The sequence below is a fragment of the Rhinolophus sinicus genome, chromosome 14 (genome assembly GCF_057876585.1).
Source record: "Rhinolophus sinicus isolate RSI-liver-muscle chromosome 14, RSI-T2T, whole genome shotgun sequence".
Taxonomy (NCBI): domain Eukaryota; kingdom Metazoa; phylum Chordata; class Mammalia; order Chiroptera; family Rhinolophidae; genus Rhinolophus; species Rhinolophus sinicus.
Genome location: NC_142514.1, coordinates 144,652,157 through 144,664,864, shown reverse-complemented (window position 1 = coordinate 144,664,864; position 12,708 = coordinate 144,652,157). Strand labels below are relative to the sequence as shown.

General features: G+C 37.8%; 1 protein-coding gene across 7 annotated transcripts in view; it reads right to left on the bottom strand.

The window, feature by feature from the left end:
- Nucleotides 1-12,708, bottom strand: part of ZNF215 (zinc finger protein 215) — a 114,653-nt gene that overhangs the window by 16,800 nt on the left and 85,145 nt on the right. For 5 of the 7 annotated variants that reach the window (XM_019728013.3, XM_074335924.2, XM_074335922.2 and 2 more), the window contains one exon: nt 816-1,389. In XM_019728013.3, the coding sequence (XP_019583572.3) occupies nt 816-1,215 (400 nt within the window). In that variant the 5' untranslated portion in view covers nt 1,216-1,389. Of the gene's footprint in view, nt 1-815; nt 1,390-7,878; nt 8,200-12,708 lie in introns of those variants that run through there. The other 2 variants (XM_074335927.2, XM_019727997.3) reach the window with 2 other exon arrangements.

The window sequence follows — 12,708 nt, the reverse complement described above, 5'->3', positions numbered from 1 at the left end:
TCATAGTTAGCCAATCCCCACTCTACAATGATACAAACATGTTTTTAAAATGCAAATCAAATTGTTTTACTCCCCTACCCAATCTGTGAGATCTCATTCTATCTCTGTTGCCTACAGAATAAAATCCATGTCCCTGGATATAGTAAATTCCTTCATGATCTGAGCCTTGTTGCCCTCTAGCCTCAAAAAAGATAATTTCTATTCATATGGGAAGGGTCAAGTACTTTTTTCTTTCTTTTTAATTGAGGCATATATGACATATTAGCTTCAGGTGTACAACATAATTCAGTATTTGTATATGTTATGAACTGATCACCACAATAAGTCTAGTTAACTTCTGTCACTACAGTGTTTCCCTGAAAATAAGACCTAACAGGAAAATAAGCCCTAGCATGATTTTTCAGGATGACGTCCCCTGAACATAAGCCATAATGCGTCTTTTGGAGCACAACTTAATATATGACCCGGTCTTACTTTTGGGGAAACACGGTATCTATAGTAACTAATTTTTTTCTTATGACAACTTTTAAGATTTACTTTCTTAGCAACTCTCAAATATGTAACACAGTATTAACTGTAGTCACCGTGCTGTACATTACATCCACATGACGTATTTATTTTATAATTGAAAGTTTGCACCTTTTGACCCCCTTCACCCATTTTGCCCACCCTTTAACCCCTGCCTTTGGCAACCACCTTTGGTAAACGCCATTGGCAATCTGTTCTCTGAATGTATGAGCTCTGTACTTTTGTTTTTGGTATCTAGATTCCACAGATGGGTCAACTATTCTAGTGCCAATTTTCTATATTCTCACCTTTGTCTTGAAGCATTTCAATCACATCCTCTATGAGGGTCACCACTTCTTTGCTGTTCTTTGGATGTTGTAAACTCACCCAAGTCCTGACCTCCTCAGGGAGAATTGTCAGGAATTGTTCCAGCACCAGCAGCTCTAGGATCTGCTTCTTTGTATGAACTTCTGGTCTCAGCCACTGAAGACACAGCTCCCAGAGTTGGCTCAGGGTTTCATGAGGCCCAGATACTTCCAAGTACTGGAAATGTCTGAACTTTTGACGAGAGGCCTCAGAGTCATAGGTCTCCATGACTGGGATGCTTTCCTGTTGCCAAGACATATCTGCTCTCAGGACATCACCTTGCTCATGTAGAGCCAGATTTTGAGGTTTTGAGATAGCCATCAACTTGTGCAGGGGCTGCATCTTCCTAGATAGAATTCCCAGTTGTTTGAATTTGTCTTACCAGAAGACCAGCAATTCTTAGGCCTGGGCTAAGCAGCTGTATACATATATACAGTGTGATTTGAGCCAAGTTTGTATCAAGAGAAAAATTCCAGGAGCTTCAGATACAACGTCAACATTCAGGTACCTGAGAGACTGAAAAAAGACATAAATATGACCTACAGCTAATGAACATGTATTAGCATAGTGTTAAAAGATAAAATAATACAAATAATATTCTTAAAATGACCTAAGAAAGTAAATATTATGAATTCTCCCTTCATTCTTGTTTTCCTTCTTTAGAAAAGGGAAATACGTTGTCTCTTTGCACCCAACCACCCACCAAAAAGACAGAGAAGCAAACACAGACAGACATCACATAAAAAGGTGATAAATGAAATAGTCCTTTGATTAAAACAAACCTCATAATTTAATTGCAGTTAGATTTCTCCTGTACCAGGTTAACAATTCACTTTTGCTTTACAACTAAGCAAAACGAATCATCAGGATCTACTAGAGATGCCTAAAAAACAACCTCTTCCTAAGTTCTCATTAAAATACCAATGAAGTTATTAATATATAAGACGAGTAAAATTGGCAGTCGCACTAGAAATTAAGGTAAGAAACTGTAATTTTAAAAATACAAGAATAAATATCCATATGCCATTTTATTGTTAGGGATGCATCAAAAAGTGCATTCCTAGACTACAATAATTTAAAAACTTCATTTGTTAGAACTCACTATGGGTCAGTCTGCAATGTCCACCAGGAAGATTTTAGGCTCAACTACCCTGTTTCCCCGAAAATAAGAGCAAGCTGGACCATCAGCTCTAATGAGTCTTTTGGAACAAAAATTAATGTAAGACCCGGTCTTATTTTAATGTAAGACCTGGTCTTATATAAGGCCTGGTCTATAATATAATATAATATAATATAATATAATATAATATAATAAATATAATAAATATAATATAATATAATATAATATAATATAATATAATACAATACAATATAATACTGGGTCTTATATTAATTTTTGCTCCAAAAGACTCATTAGAGCTGATGGTCCGGCTAGGTCTTACTTTTGGGGAAACAGGGTAAACATTTAGACTCACAAGACTACCATGAGTCAAATTTGGCACCAGTTTATTCAGAAGGCTATTGGACAGAAAACACAGCTTGCTACCAGAGTGAGTAACTGACATTTTTCTTCAGTGGGAGTTCTCATAGACTATAGCTCAAGTCAAGAGATCCAGTAGGTTGTGCAGAAAGCATCTTAACTGAAAAGCCTTCCCACAGGAGCCAATATCTCTTCTAACAACTCTACGAGCACAGCACTCAGAGCTTGCCCAACTATAACAGTCTTTACATTCAGGGAAGTTCAGATACAGCTTTCTACCTGATTTACAATTCTCCCAGTCTGGATGCAATTTACCATTCAGGGGTATTTTTATTATACACGTCTAGGCCAGTGGTTTTCAGTAGTTTTGCCACCAGGGGAAATTTGGGAATGTCTAGAGACAGTTTTGATTGTCACAAACGGGGGTTATTATTGGCACCTAGTGGGACGAAACCAGGGATGCTGCTAAACATCCTACAATGTGGAAGACAACCTTCTATAACAAAGAATTATCCAGCCCAAAATATTAATAATTCCAAGATTAAGAAACCATGCTATAGGCAATACACAGTAATTAACAGTACATACTTTGGAGTCATATCTGACATGAGGTTAAATCCCAGCTGAAGTTACTATATTTATGAAATTGAACAAATTATTTAACAAAAGCTTGAGTTTTCTCAACTATAATATGGCTATAAAATATATATATAATTGAATGATAGTGATTAAAAGAACACTTATCTCACTTCAGGCAGATAGTAAGCACTCAATACCCGCTTTGTTGAGAGTTTTTATTATAAATGGATGTTGGATTTTGTCAAACACTTTTTCTATTGATATTATGATTTTTATATTTTATTTTGTTAATGTCGTGTATCACACTGACTGATTTGTAGATATATTTCCAAATCATATATCTGATAAGGGGTTAATATCCAAAATACCAAGGGTGCCAAAAAAAATCTATACAAGTGAACACTTTGGTCAATGCTGCTCAAGCAGTAGTTCGCCATAATCAGAAGTGTCTGGACACTGATGGTAACCACTTTGAGCACCTCTTGTAATTGCAGAAGTCAAACATGACTTGTATTCATCTTTTGTTATTGGTATATATTATTACAATTTTAATATTTTCTTTCCTTAAAATGTATATACATTTTTTGGTACCTTCTGTATATAGAGAACTCATACAACTCAATAGCAAAAACAAACAATCCAATTAAAAGATGGACAGAAGATCTGAACAAACATTTTTTTCCAAAGAAGACATACAGATGGACAACAGATATGTGAAAAGATGCTCAACATCACTAATCATGAGGGAAATGTGACTCTAAATCACAATGAAATGCCACCTGTAAGAGTGGCTATGATAAAAAAGACAAGTGATAAGTGTTGTCGAGGATGTGAAGAAAAGAGAACGCTTATGCACTGTGGGTGGAATATAAACTGGTGCAGTCACTATGGAAAAAGTATGGAGTTTCTTCAAAAAAAAATCGAAGAACAGAACTACCATATAATTCAGGAATTCCACTTCTGGGTATTAATCTGAGGGAAATGAAAACAGTAACTCAAAAATACACAGTGCAGCACTGTTTACAAGAGCCACGATATGGAAACAACCTAAATGTCCATCAATAAATGAAGAAACTGTGACACACAGACACACACACACACAGACACACACACACACAGACACACACAGAATATTACTCAGCCATACAAAAAGAATGAAATCTTGCCATTCGTGATAACATGGAAAGACCTTGAGGGCATTATGCTAAGTGAAATAAGTCAGACAGAGAAAGACAAATGGCATATTATCTCTCTTATATGTGGAATCTAAAAACAAAACAAACCAACAAACCAAAAAACCAAGCTCATAGATTCAGAGAACACAATGGTGGTTATCAGAGGAAATGGGTGGGAGAATGGGAGAAATAAGTGAAGGGGGTCAAAAGGTTTTTTTAAAAAATAAAAAGAGCTAGAAGCAAATGGGCAGAATATCATCTCTCAATACTTTTCGTTGTGTCTTGCTGCACCATATAGTACCTATTTTAAAAAAGCACTCAACAGATTACCTTATATACATATGTATGTCTGCTTGTTAGATCTTACAGATTGGTGAAAACTTTGTGCACAAAAGTATTTCCTGACTCCTGAGATCCAACACAAACCTTCTCTAAAGCTTAAGGAAAGTCCAGGTTCATTAAAAAAAGAAAGTTTCAAAGTGCCAAAGGTATCACTGAGTCTCAGCCAAACAATGAACTACAGGCCCAGATTACTTTAAAAATTACACAATGGGATAAATATAGGGGAAAAGCTCATGGGCCATATGTTAAAAATAAAACAAACAAAAAACAAGGAAGCATAAAAATTAAAAAATTAAATTACAAGGATATTCATTGTAACAATAAATGTACTGGGTAAAAGTTTAAACCCAGCTAGATAAACACTCAAGAGACATCCAAAACAAAAGAATTCCCAAGTTGAAAATAAGGGGATGATTAAAAATGCAACAAGCAAATGTAAACAATAAAATATGCAAGGACATATTGAAGTAAAAGCACAAATGCATTAAAATAGACAATGAGGAAAGTTTAAATGATTAAAGGTACAACTCATAACAAAATACGACTGTTATTAAATGTACCAAGTAACACAATTGAAATATATTTATAGCAAAACCCTCAGAAAATAAAATGAAATCAACAATGACACAATAGAAATGGGAGACTAGGGGAACTTTCTCAGTCCTCAACAACAAAAAACTAAACTAAAATTAAGTAGTAATATAGTGGATATGAATAATATGCCTAGCTTGACCATATATTTTATCATTCATTCTATTAATGTACTATATCACATTTACTGATTTGCATATGTTGAACCATCCTTGCATCCCAGGAATGGATCCCACTTGATCATGGCGTATGATCCTTTTAACATGCTGTTGAATTTGGTTTGCTAGTATTTTGTTGAGAATTTTTGCATCTATATTTAAAAGGGATATTAGCCTGTATTTTTCTTTTCTTGTAGTATCCTCATTTAGCTTTGTTATCATGGTACTGCCAGCCTGAAAAATTAGTTCGGGAGTGTTCCCTTCTCTTCAATTTTCTGAAATAGTTTGAGAAGGATTGGTGTTAGTTCTTTAAGTGTTTAATATATAAACCAGACAGAATGTAGTTTCTATTCAAGCACTTATGAGAATGTTTACAAAAGCTGCTATTTATTCAGCTACCAAAAAACTCAATAAATAAAAATATATAGAGTGGTACAGATCACATTTATTCCTGGAATGAAAACCAGAGTTAACACAAACACAGAAAAAACACTCTCAACTACTTTGAAATTTAAATGTTGCTTCTAAAAAGCAACTCTAATTAAAAATAATAAAAACATTGCACATCATAATCTATAGAGCATAGATCAAGCTCCACTGTAAGGCAATGGCAAAGACTTACATATATAATTAAGCAAGAATGAGATGAATTAAACATTCAACTCAAAGTGAGAAAAAATAACAGAATGTACTAGGGATTTATAGGTTAAAATATGTTAATAAATTACTCGGTATAAATAATTAATTAAAGAACTAGGACAGGTAGAGATGAGTTCAGGATGATATGCTTGCATTTAGTATTTCAGAACAGTCTAGGTGATAGAAGGGCCAAGGTATGGCCTAGACTGCCAGTACCTTAAGTGGTCTGTAAGTGATGAACGCTGGAATAAACAAAGTCAAGAACTGTTTAAACTCTAATGTACTGAATAGTCGACTTGGAGGATGATGGTGGGACTCAGAATGAAGTTCTAGGGCAAGGCTCAGTAAAGCTCAAGTGATAGGAATCTGGAAATAGAGCTTGATTAAATAAACAGGTGACACTAGCTCAAAGAACTTTACAGCTTCAAGAAACTTGAACATGGGATCACTGGCCCTGTGGCTCAGGCGGTTGGAGCTCCATGCTTCTAATGTGGGTTCGATTCCCATATGGGCTCTCAACCACAAGGCTACAGGTTGGACTCCTCAACTCCCGCACTGGATGGTGGGCTCTGCCCCCTGCAACTAAGACTGAACACAGCACTTTGGGCTGAGCTGCCGCTGAGCTCCCGGATGGCTCAGTTGGTTGGAGTATGTCCTCTGGGCCACAAGGTTGAGGGTTCAACCCCTACAAGGGATGGTGGGCTACACCCCTTACAACTGAAAATGGCAACTGGACTTGTAGCTTAACTGCGTTCTCCACAATTACGATTGAAAGGACAACCTGACTTGGAAAATATCCTGGAATTACACGCTATTCCCTAATAAAGTCCTGTTCCCCTTCCCCAATAAAATCTTAAAAAAATAAAAAGAAACTTGACCAGGTGCTAATTATGGGGGAAAGATAGTTATCTGTGAAGAGGGTTGTTTTTAATAGAATAGGTCATAGGTAGGGCAGTAGCTTGAGGTAAGGAAAGCACTTTGAGATTAGCGCTGCTAAAAAGCAGAAAATAGTTTGCAAACCAGTGTCTGAAATAAAGATGCCTGGAGGTTTTAAAGTTTTGGGGGCGTGGCCAGGAATGATTGGGAAAAGAAGGCAAGTGTTGTGCGGGGGGAGGGGGGGGACCCTGCTCGCTAGCCACGTGTAGTGTGGGGCAGCCTGTGGGGTCTCTGGTCCCGCTCCCCACATAAGAACGCTCCCCACATAAGAACACAGGACATGGTGAGGCCAAAAAGGAACACCCACAGAGGCATAGATAGGGGAGTCATACTACCATATTCTCCCTGGCGGGACTATAGTCTCACTGGAGGCTGGATCCACACTGTCCGCAACCCACCATCCTAACTGTAATCTGCACTTGCCAGCTCAGCCACCATCTTCTTGTTAGCCCCCCTTTGCTGCTAGCGTAGCCACGGCAGCTATGTTAGTGGCCAATGGCTCACTGGTTACAGCTGACAGCCAACTAGCCACAGCTGATGGCCATCCAATCACAGTTGATGGACATTTACTAGTTGAGCCAGCACCTTTCTATGTGAGGCCCAGAGCCTGTAAAATGCTCTCCTGGCTCTGTCCCCACAGCAAGTTGCAATGAACTTTTCTCCATTTCCTTCTCCAGTAGATTGATCCCATCACACCTGGTCTTTCCCTGAGGAATCAATACACAATACCTGCCAATACCAGTCATTCCAAAACTAGCTGATCAAGATACATTTCCCAGGTTAAGCGCCTGGGGATTGCCCCATTACGGAATGGAAGAAACAGCAGCGAAGTGAAATTCCTGGTGTAGCAGAACTGAATCTAGAACCCAGCCATCCTGTTTCGCACCTCTAACTCCCTTATCTCTGCTCTCAAGTACCAACTTCCTTCCGCAGCCCTCGCCTCCAGCCCTGTTAGCTCGCGCCCTCCTCCAGCTTCTCCCGCAGACAGCGGTGCGCAGCGCACAAGACCACAAGGGCGCGTTCCGCGTGGACGCCCTGAAGCGGGACTCCCAGTTGCACGCACCCACTCCTCACCCCCCCTCTCCCCCGCTGACCCGAGTGATACCTGCGAGCACGGCTGCCAGCCAGGGCTCTGTTCGGCCGAGAGGAGCCTCCGAAGTCACCATCATGGCTGGCGAAGGGAGCTGGCGTGACGCCACAACCGGGAAGCCCTAGCCACACCCGGACCCTAAACGCCGCTGGGAGCGCTGAGGCTTTTAAATTGCCAAGGCAGCCTCCGCACACTCCTGCGCACGCCCACCAGCCGTGGAAGGAACCCCGCAGAAGCCCCAGAGGCCCCGGGTCTGTAAAGGGGGCTTTTTCCAGTCCTGCCCCTTTCCCCAGGCCATGCCCACTCCGTAGATTTGCATCCAGCCATAGGGCCGGGAATGAATGGATGCATGCCAGCTTCCGGTGGGTGGGAGAAGGGCGGGTCAAATTTATGTCGCTACCCTGTCCCATCCAGGAAAACTATATTGCCATTTGCGATGGATCGTGAGAGTATCTTGCTAAGAGAAATACGTCAGAAGAGGACAAGAACCATATGATTTCATTCGTAAATGGGCTATAAAACAAAAAGCAACAAATAGAAAAACTCTTAGAGGCAGACAACAGTATGGTGGTTACTAGAGGAGAAGCGGGTGGGGAGAGGATGAAAATGGTAAAGCGGTCAAACATATGGTGAAAAAAGGAGACTGGACTTTAAGTGGTGGACACACAATGGAATGTACAGATGATGTATTATAAAATTGTATAACTGAAATTTATATAATGTTATTAACCAATGTTACCCAATAAATTTAATTTAAAAATGAAAAGTAAACTCCTACTAGATTTGGTCCATTTTTATACTCACTAGTCTGTTCCTTTTCTGGTTTTTCTATTTCTGTACAAGTACCATGCAATCTTAATTCATCCTGTTGTTTGATTCTCAAGTGTGGAGAACTGAATTAATTACATTCTTCAGGGTATGACACATTAGTATGATAAATGATTTCAAAGCCGCTCTTTTATTTATTTATACATTTATTTTATTTTCTATTTGCTTAATATATACCTATACCTCATTTCCATTGACCTCGTAACCATTCTAATGTATGCAATACTTTCTAAGCTCTCACAAAATGATTTTCTGTTTGTGAATGCATTTTTATTTGCTATAAATGATATTGTGTTATATGTCTCTGTTTCTTTTACCACTCAGTTCTTAACTCTTTAAGATCATTCATATTGCCATATGGACATCCAATCTCTTATCTGAATGCTGTGGAATATCCTTGGTGTTCATCCATCACCTTTTCACTTATCTCCTCTCCTAGGGAGGGATATGCAAATTACATAACGTGTCATCAACACAAATAACAGAATCACAAATATCCCAGGAATGAGTCTGTGTGAGAATGTGTTTGGCTCAATAATTGCTACATCATAAAATGTTCACAAGCATAAGATGGATTCCTTCCCAGAATGACTGCCTCTCTCTATTCTCCCCAAATGTGAAGAAATGTTCCTTTATTTTCTACTGTTTTTCCAGCCCTTTATAGTATCTGACTTTCTAATTTCTGCATGTCTAATACAGGTAAATACATATCTCTTTGTTGTTTTACTTTTATATCTTTGATTTTGAGTATCGCTTTATATTTTTGTAGCCCTTTGAAGTTACTTTTTTGTAAATTCCTAGTTTATATCCTCTGCTCTTTATTTCTTTTCTTTTTTTTTGGGGGGTGGTGGTGGTAGGTTTTCTTCTTGTTGACTTTCAGAATTTACCGTAAATTCCTGACAGTAAATTCCTACTTCTTATTGGTTTTAGATAGTGCGAACATCTCATCCATTTTCTCACCTCTTTTATCTTTGTCCTTAGTGTTCTTTATTAAAGACAAATCCAAATTTTGATGAAGTCAAATTTGTCAAATTTTTCATTATGGGTTGTGCTTTGGAATTTCCTTAGTCTAGGTCAGAAAGATGTACCCCTATGTTTTCTTCTATAATGCCATTGTTCTATTTTAACTTTCAGGTATTTAATCTATCCAGAGACTACCACTTTGTGTCACGTTAAGTAGGTATCCAGTTTTATTTTTCTCATTGTAGTGAACTAATTTTACCAACACTATTTACTGAACTATTTGTCCACTCCCTAATGATTTTTGGAATTAACTTTGTTGTACATTAAATTACCACGTGGGTCTAGCTGTGAGCTCTCAATTTTGTTCCATTTGTTTATTAGTCTTTTAGCAGTACCACCTGGGTTTATTTTTGGCTTGGCAATATGTCTTAATACCTGGAAGGGCATTCCTACATCACTCCTTTCAATATTCTCACTAATTGGGATTATTTCACCACATAAATTTAACAGTAAATCTCTTTCTGAGTTACTAAAAAAATCTCACTGGAATTATTATTGATATTACCCTAAATTTATACATCAATTTGGAGATAAATTATATCTCTATAATATTAAAGTCATCTGATCCAAGAGATGAAATATCTCTCCATTTATTCAAATAATCTTCTGCTTTACTAGAGCTAATTTTCCCCCATGCAGATCTCATGTATTCTTGATTTGTTTCTACATACTTTATAATTTCTGTTGCTATTGTAAAATTGTACCCTATTTTAAAATTATATTTTCCAGTTGGTTATTGCTGGTAGAGAGGTAGAGCAAATCACCTTTTTTTTTTAGGTTGAGTTCTGATACAGGAAACTTACAAATATTTCTTTATTATTCTAACAGTTTGCTCACTGAAAATAGTTTTCTAATCAGCAAATAGTACAGTTTTATTTCTTTTCTTCCAATTCTTATATCTTTTTCTTTCTTTGTGGTGTTCTTAGTGACTCTCAGTATTATATTAAACAGTAATGGTGGTAGCCAGCACTTGTCTTGTTTCTGATCTTAGAGACTGCACCTAAAATTTCTCTATTAAATGTAAGATGTGTTGTTGGGGTTTAGTTGTTGGGGTCTTATTCCTGGTTTACAAAGATTAAAAAATAATAAAGATGTGTTTTGCTTTAACACATTTTTCCTACATTGCTGAGATTATTATCTGATTTTATCTTTCAGTGCAATAATTTGTGAATTTCTTTGTAGGGTTTCTGATATTGAAACATTTGCATACCTGAGATAAATCATATTTAATCATGCTGTGTTATTTGTAAGTACGCTTTTGCATTCAATTAGCTCTAATTTTTTGTGTGTGAGGATTTTTGCATCTGCATTCTCCCATTAACAGAGATGTGAGTGCTAACTACATGTTATTTTCTGTTTTCCTTATAGCCATTTGGGAAGCTTCTGATGGGAAACGCAGCGTAGAATCCACCCTGATTATTCAGAATTCTCTCGAGCATGTCAGCCACTCCAGAGACTGCTTATGATCCATCTGTTCACCTCATTTAAATGGAACTACTGTTTGCACAGTCTGCCCTGAAGTCAGACCTCTGGATGGACCATGAGGACATTGGAGATGCGGGGCGTCCCCTTCCTGCTTTGTCTTTGATGTTGCTGAGCTCTCTAACTATATGACCAAGTGCTCTCAGTCGCTGCTGCCCATTCTGCAGCCAATACACGGGCAGCAGTTTCCCCTCAACAATGAGATGTCTTTACTGACTTTGACATTCTAATTTGATCTTTCTTCTCCCAGATGAGAAAACGTTGGTAAGATTATTAGAGGAAGGGAAAGAGAAGGCATGAGTTGAACACAAGGGATAACCTGGCATATACTGGTGGTGAAATTAGTTTCAATCCCTTCATAGATTTGATTTTTTAATTCAACTAATTTTGTCCAAACAATCTGATTCTCAGGGCTAAATCTCCTGCAATAGATCTAGCCAAGGTTTTTCCACAACGGATCTAACCTTATCCAACCACAGTTACAATGTTGAATTCCCTGTGAGGAAGAATCACGGTCCTCACCTGATGAAGATATAAGCATTGCTTACATGGAGCCAGTATTGACCCTCTGGGTGAAGATTCTTATCCTGCTGTGAACTGGGCTTGGAAGATAGTAAGTGGGTATGGAGGGTAGAGAATAGGTGATTTTGAGGATGAAAGCTCTTGTAATAAGAAAATAAATTTAGTATTTTCTCTTGGTTACTGTGGATTTCCTCTGTATCCTCTTCCTAAGAGAAATGTCAGTTTAGACAGTTCATGGCTCTGTGACCCTATTATCTTATTCCATATCCAGTAACATATGTCTTTTTTTAGAGAAGAGAACTTATAAGTTAATGTTAAATCTGGAGAAAAGGCAGAATAACATGAGAAAAGATTGAAAGTAGACATCATTTTCTTACAGAAGCTCCCTAACCCTAAAGGTCAGGTTGCCTGGGGGAGCATTTTTTCCTCCATATTTAAATGGGAGAATACCATGCTTTTAAAAACAAATTGGGAGAGGTCAGGGGTGTAACCTTCTAATGTTGTACTCTCAGCGTCAGCGCTCCTATCATCTGATGGGTCACAAGTCATACTCGTTTCTAACTCATATTTGCCTCTTTGTCTCCTTTTACTTTGGTTCAGGTCAAATCAGCTCAAAAAACATGTGTTGAACACTTATTCTGTGCCAGGATTTATCTTACGTGCTGTGAGGAAAGATGAGTCAGGTATAGTTGCTGCCTTTGAATGTCTTATAGTCACAGAGAAAGTAAATAATTTCAATATAATTTGTTAAGAGCTATGATGGAGGTAAGTACATCATGTTGTAAGTACACTTATGTATCTATAATATACTAGATATTTGTACTTGTGTGTGTCTATGTCTATGTGTGTTGGAGATACTTGGAAGTACAGAATGGGCAAGAAGTCTTAGAAATCAGCAATAGCCTAAAGCTGTCCTTTCATTAAGTTAACTACCAATTGTAGACATCACTTAGAACTTTGCAACAAGGGTTTAGTTTTATCCTCTATATC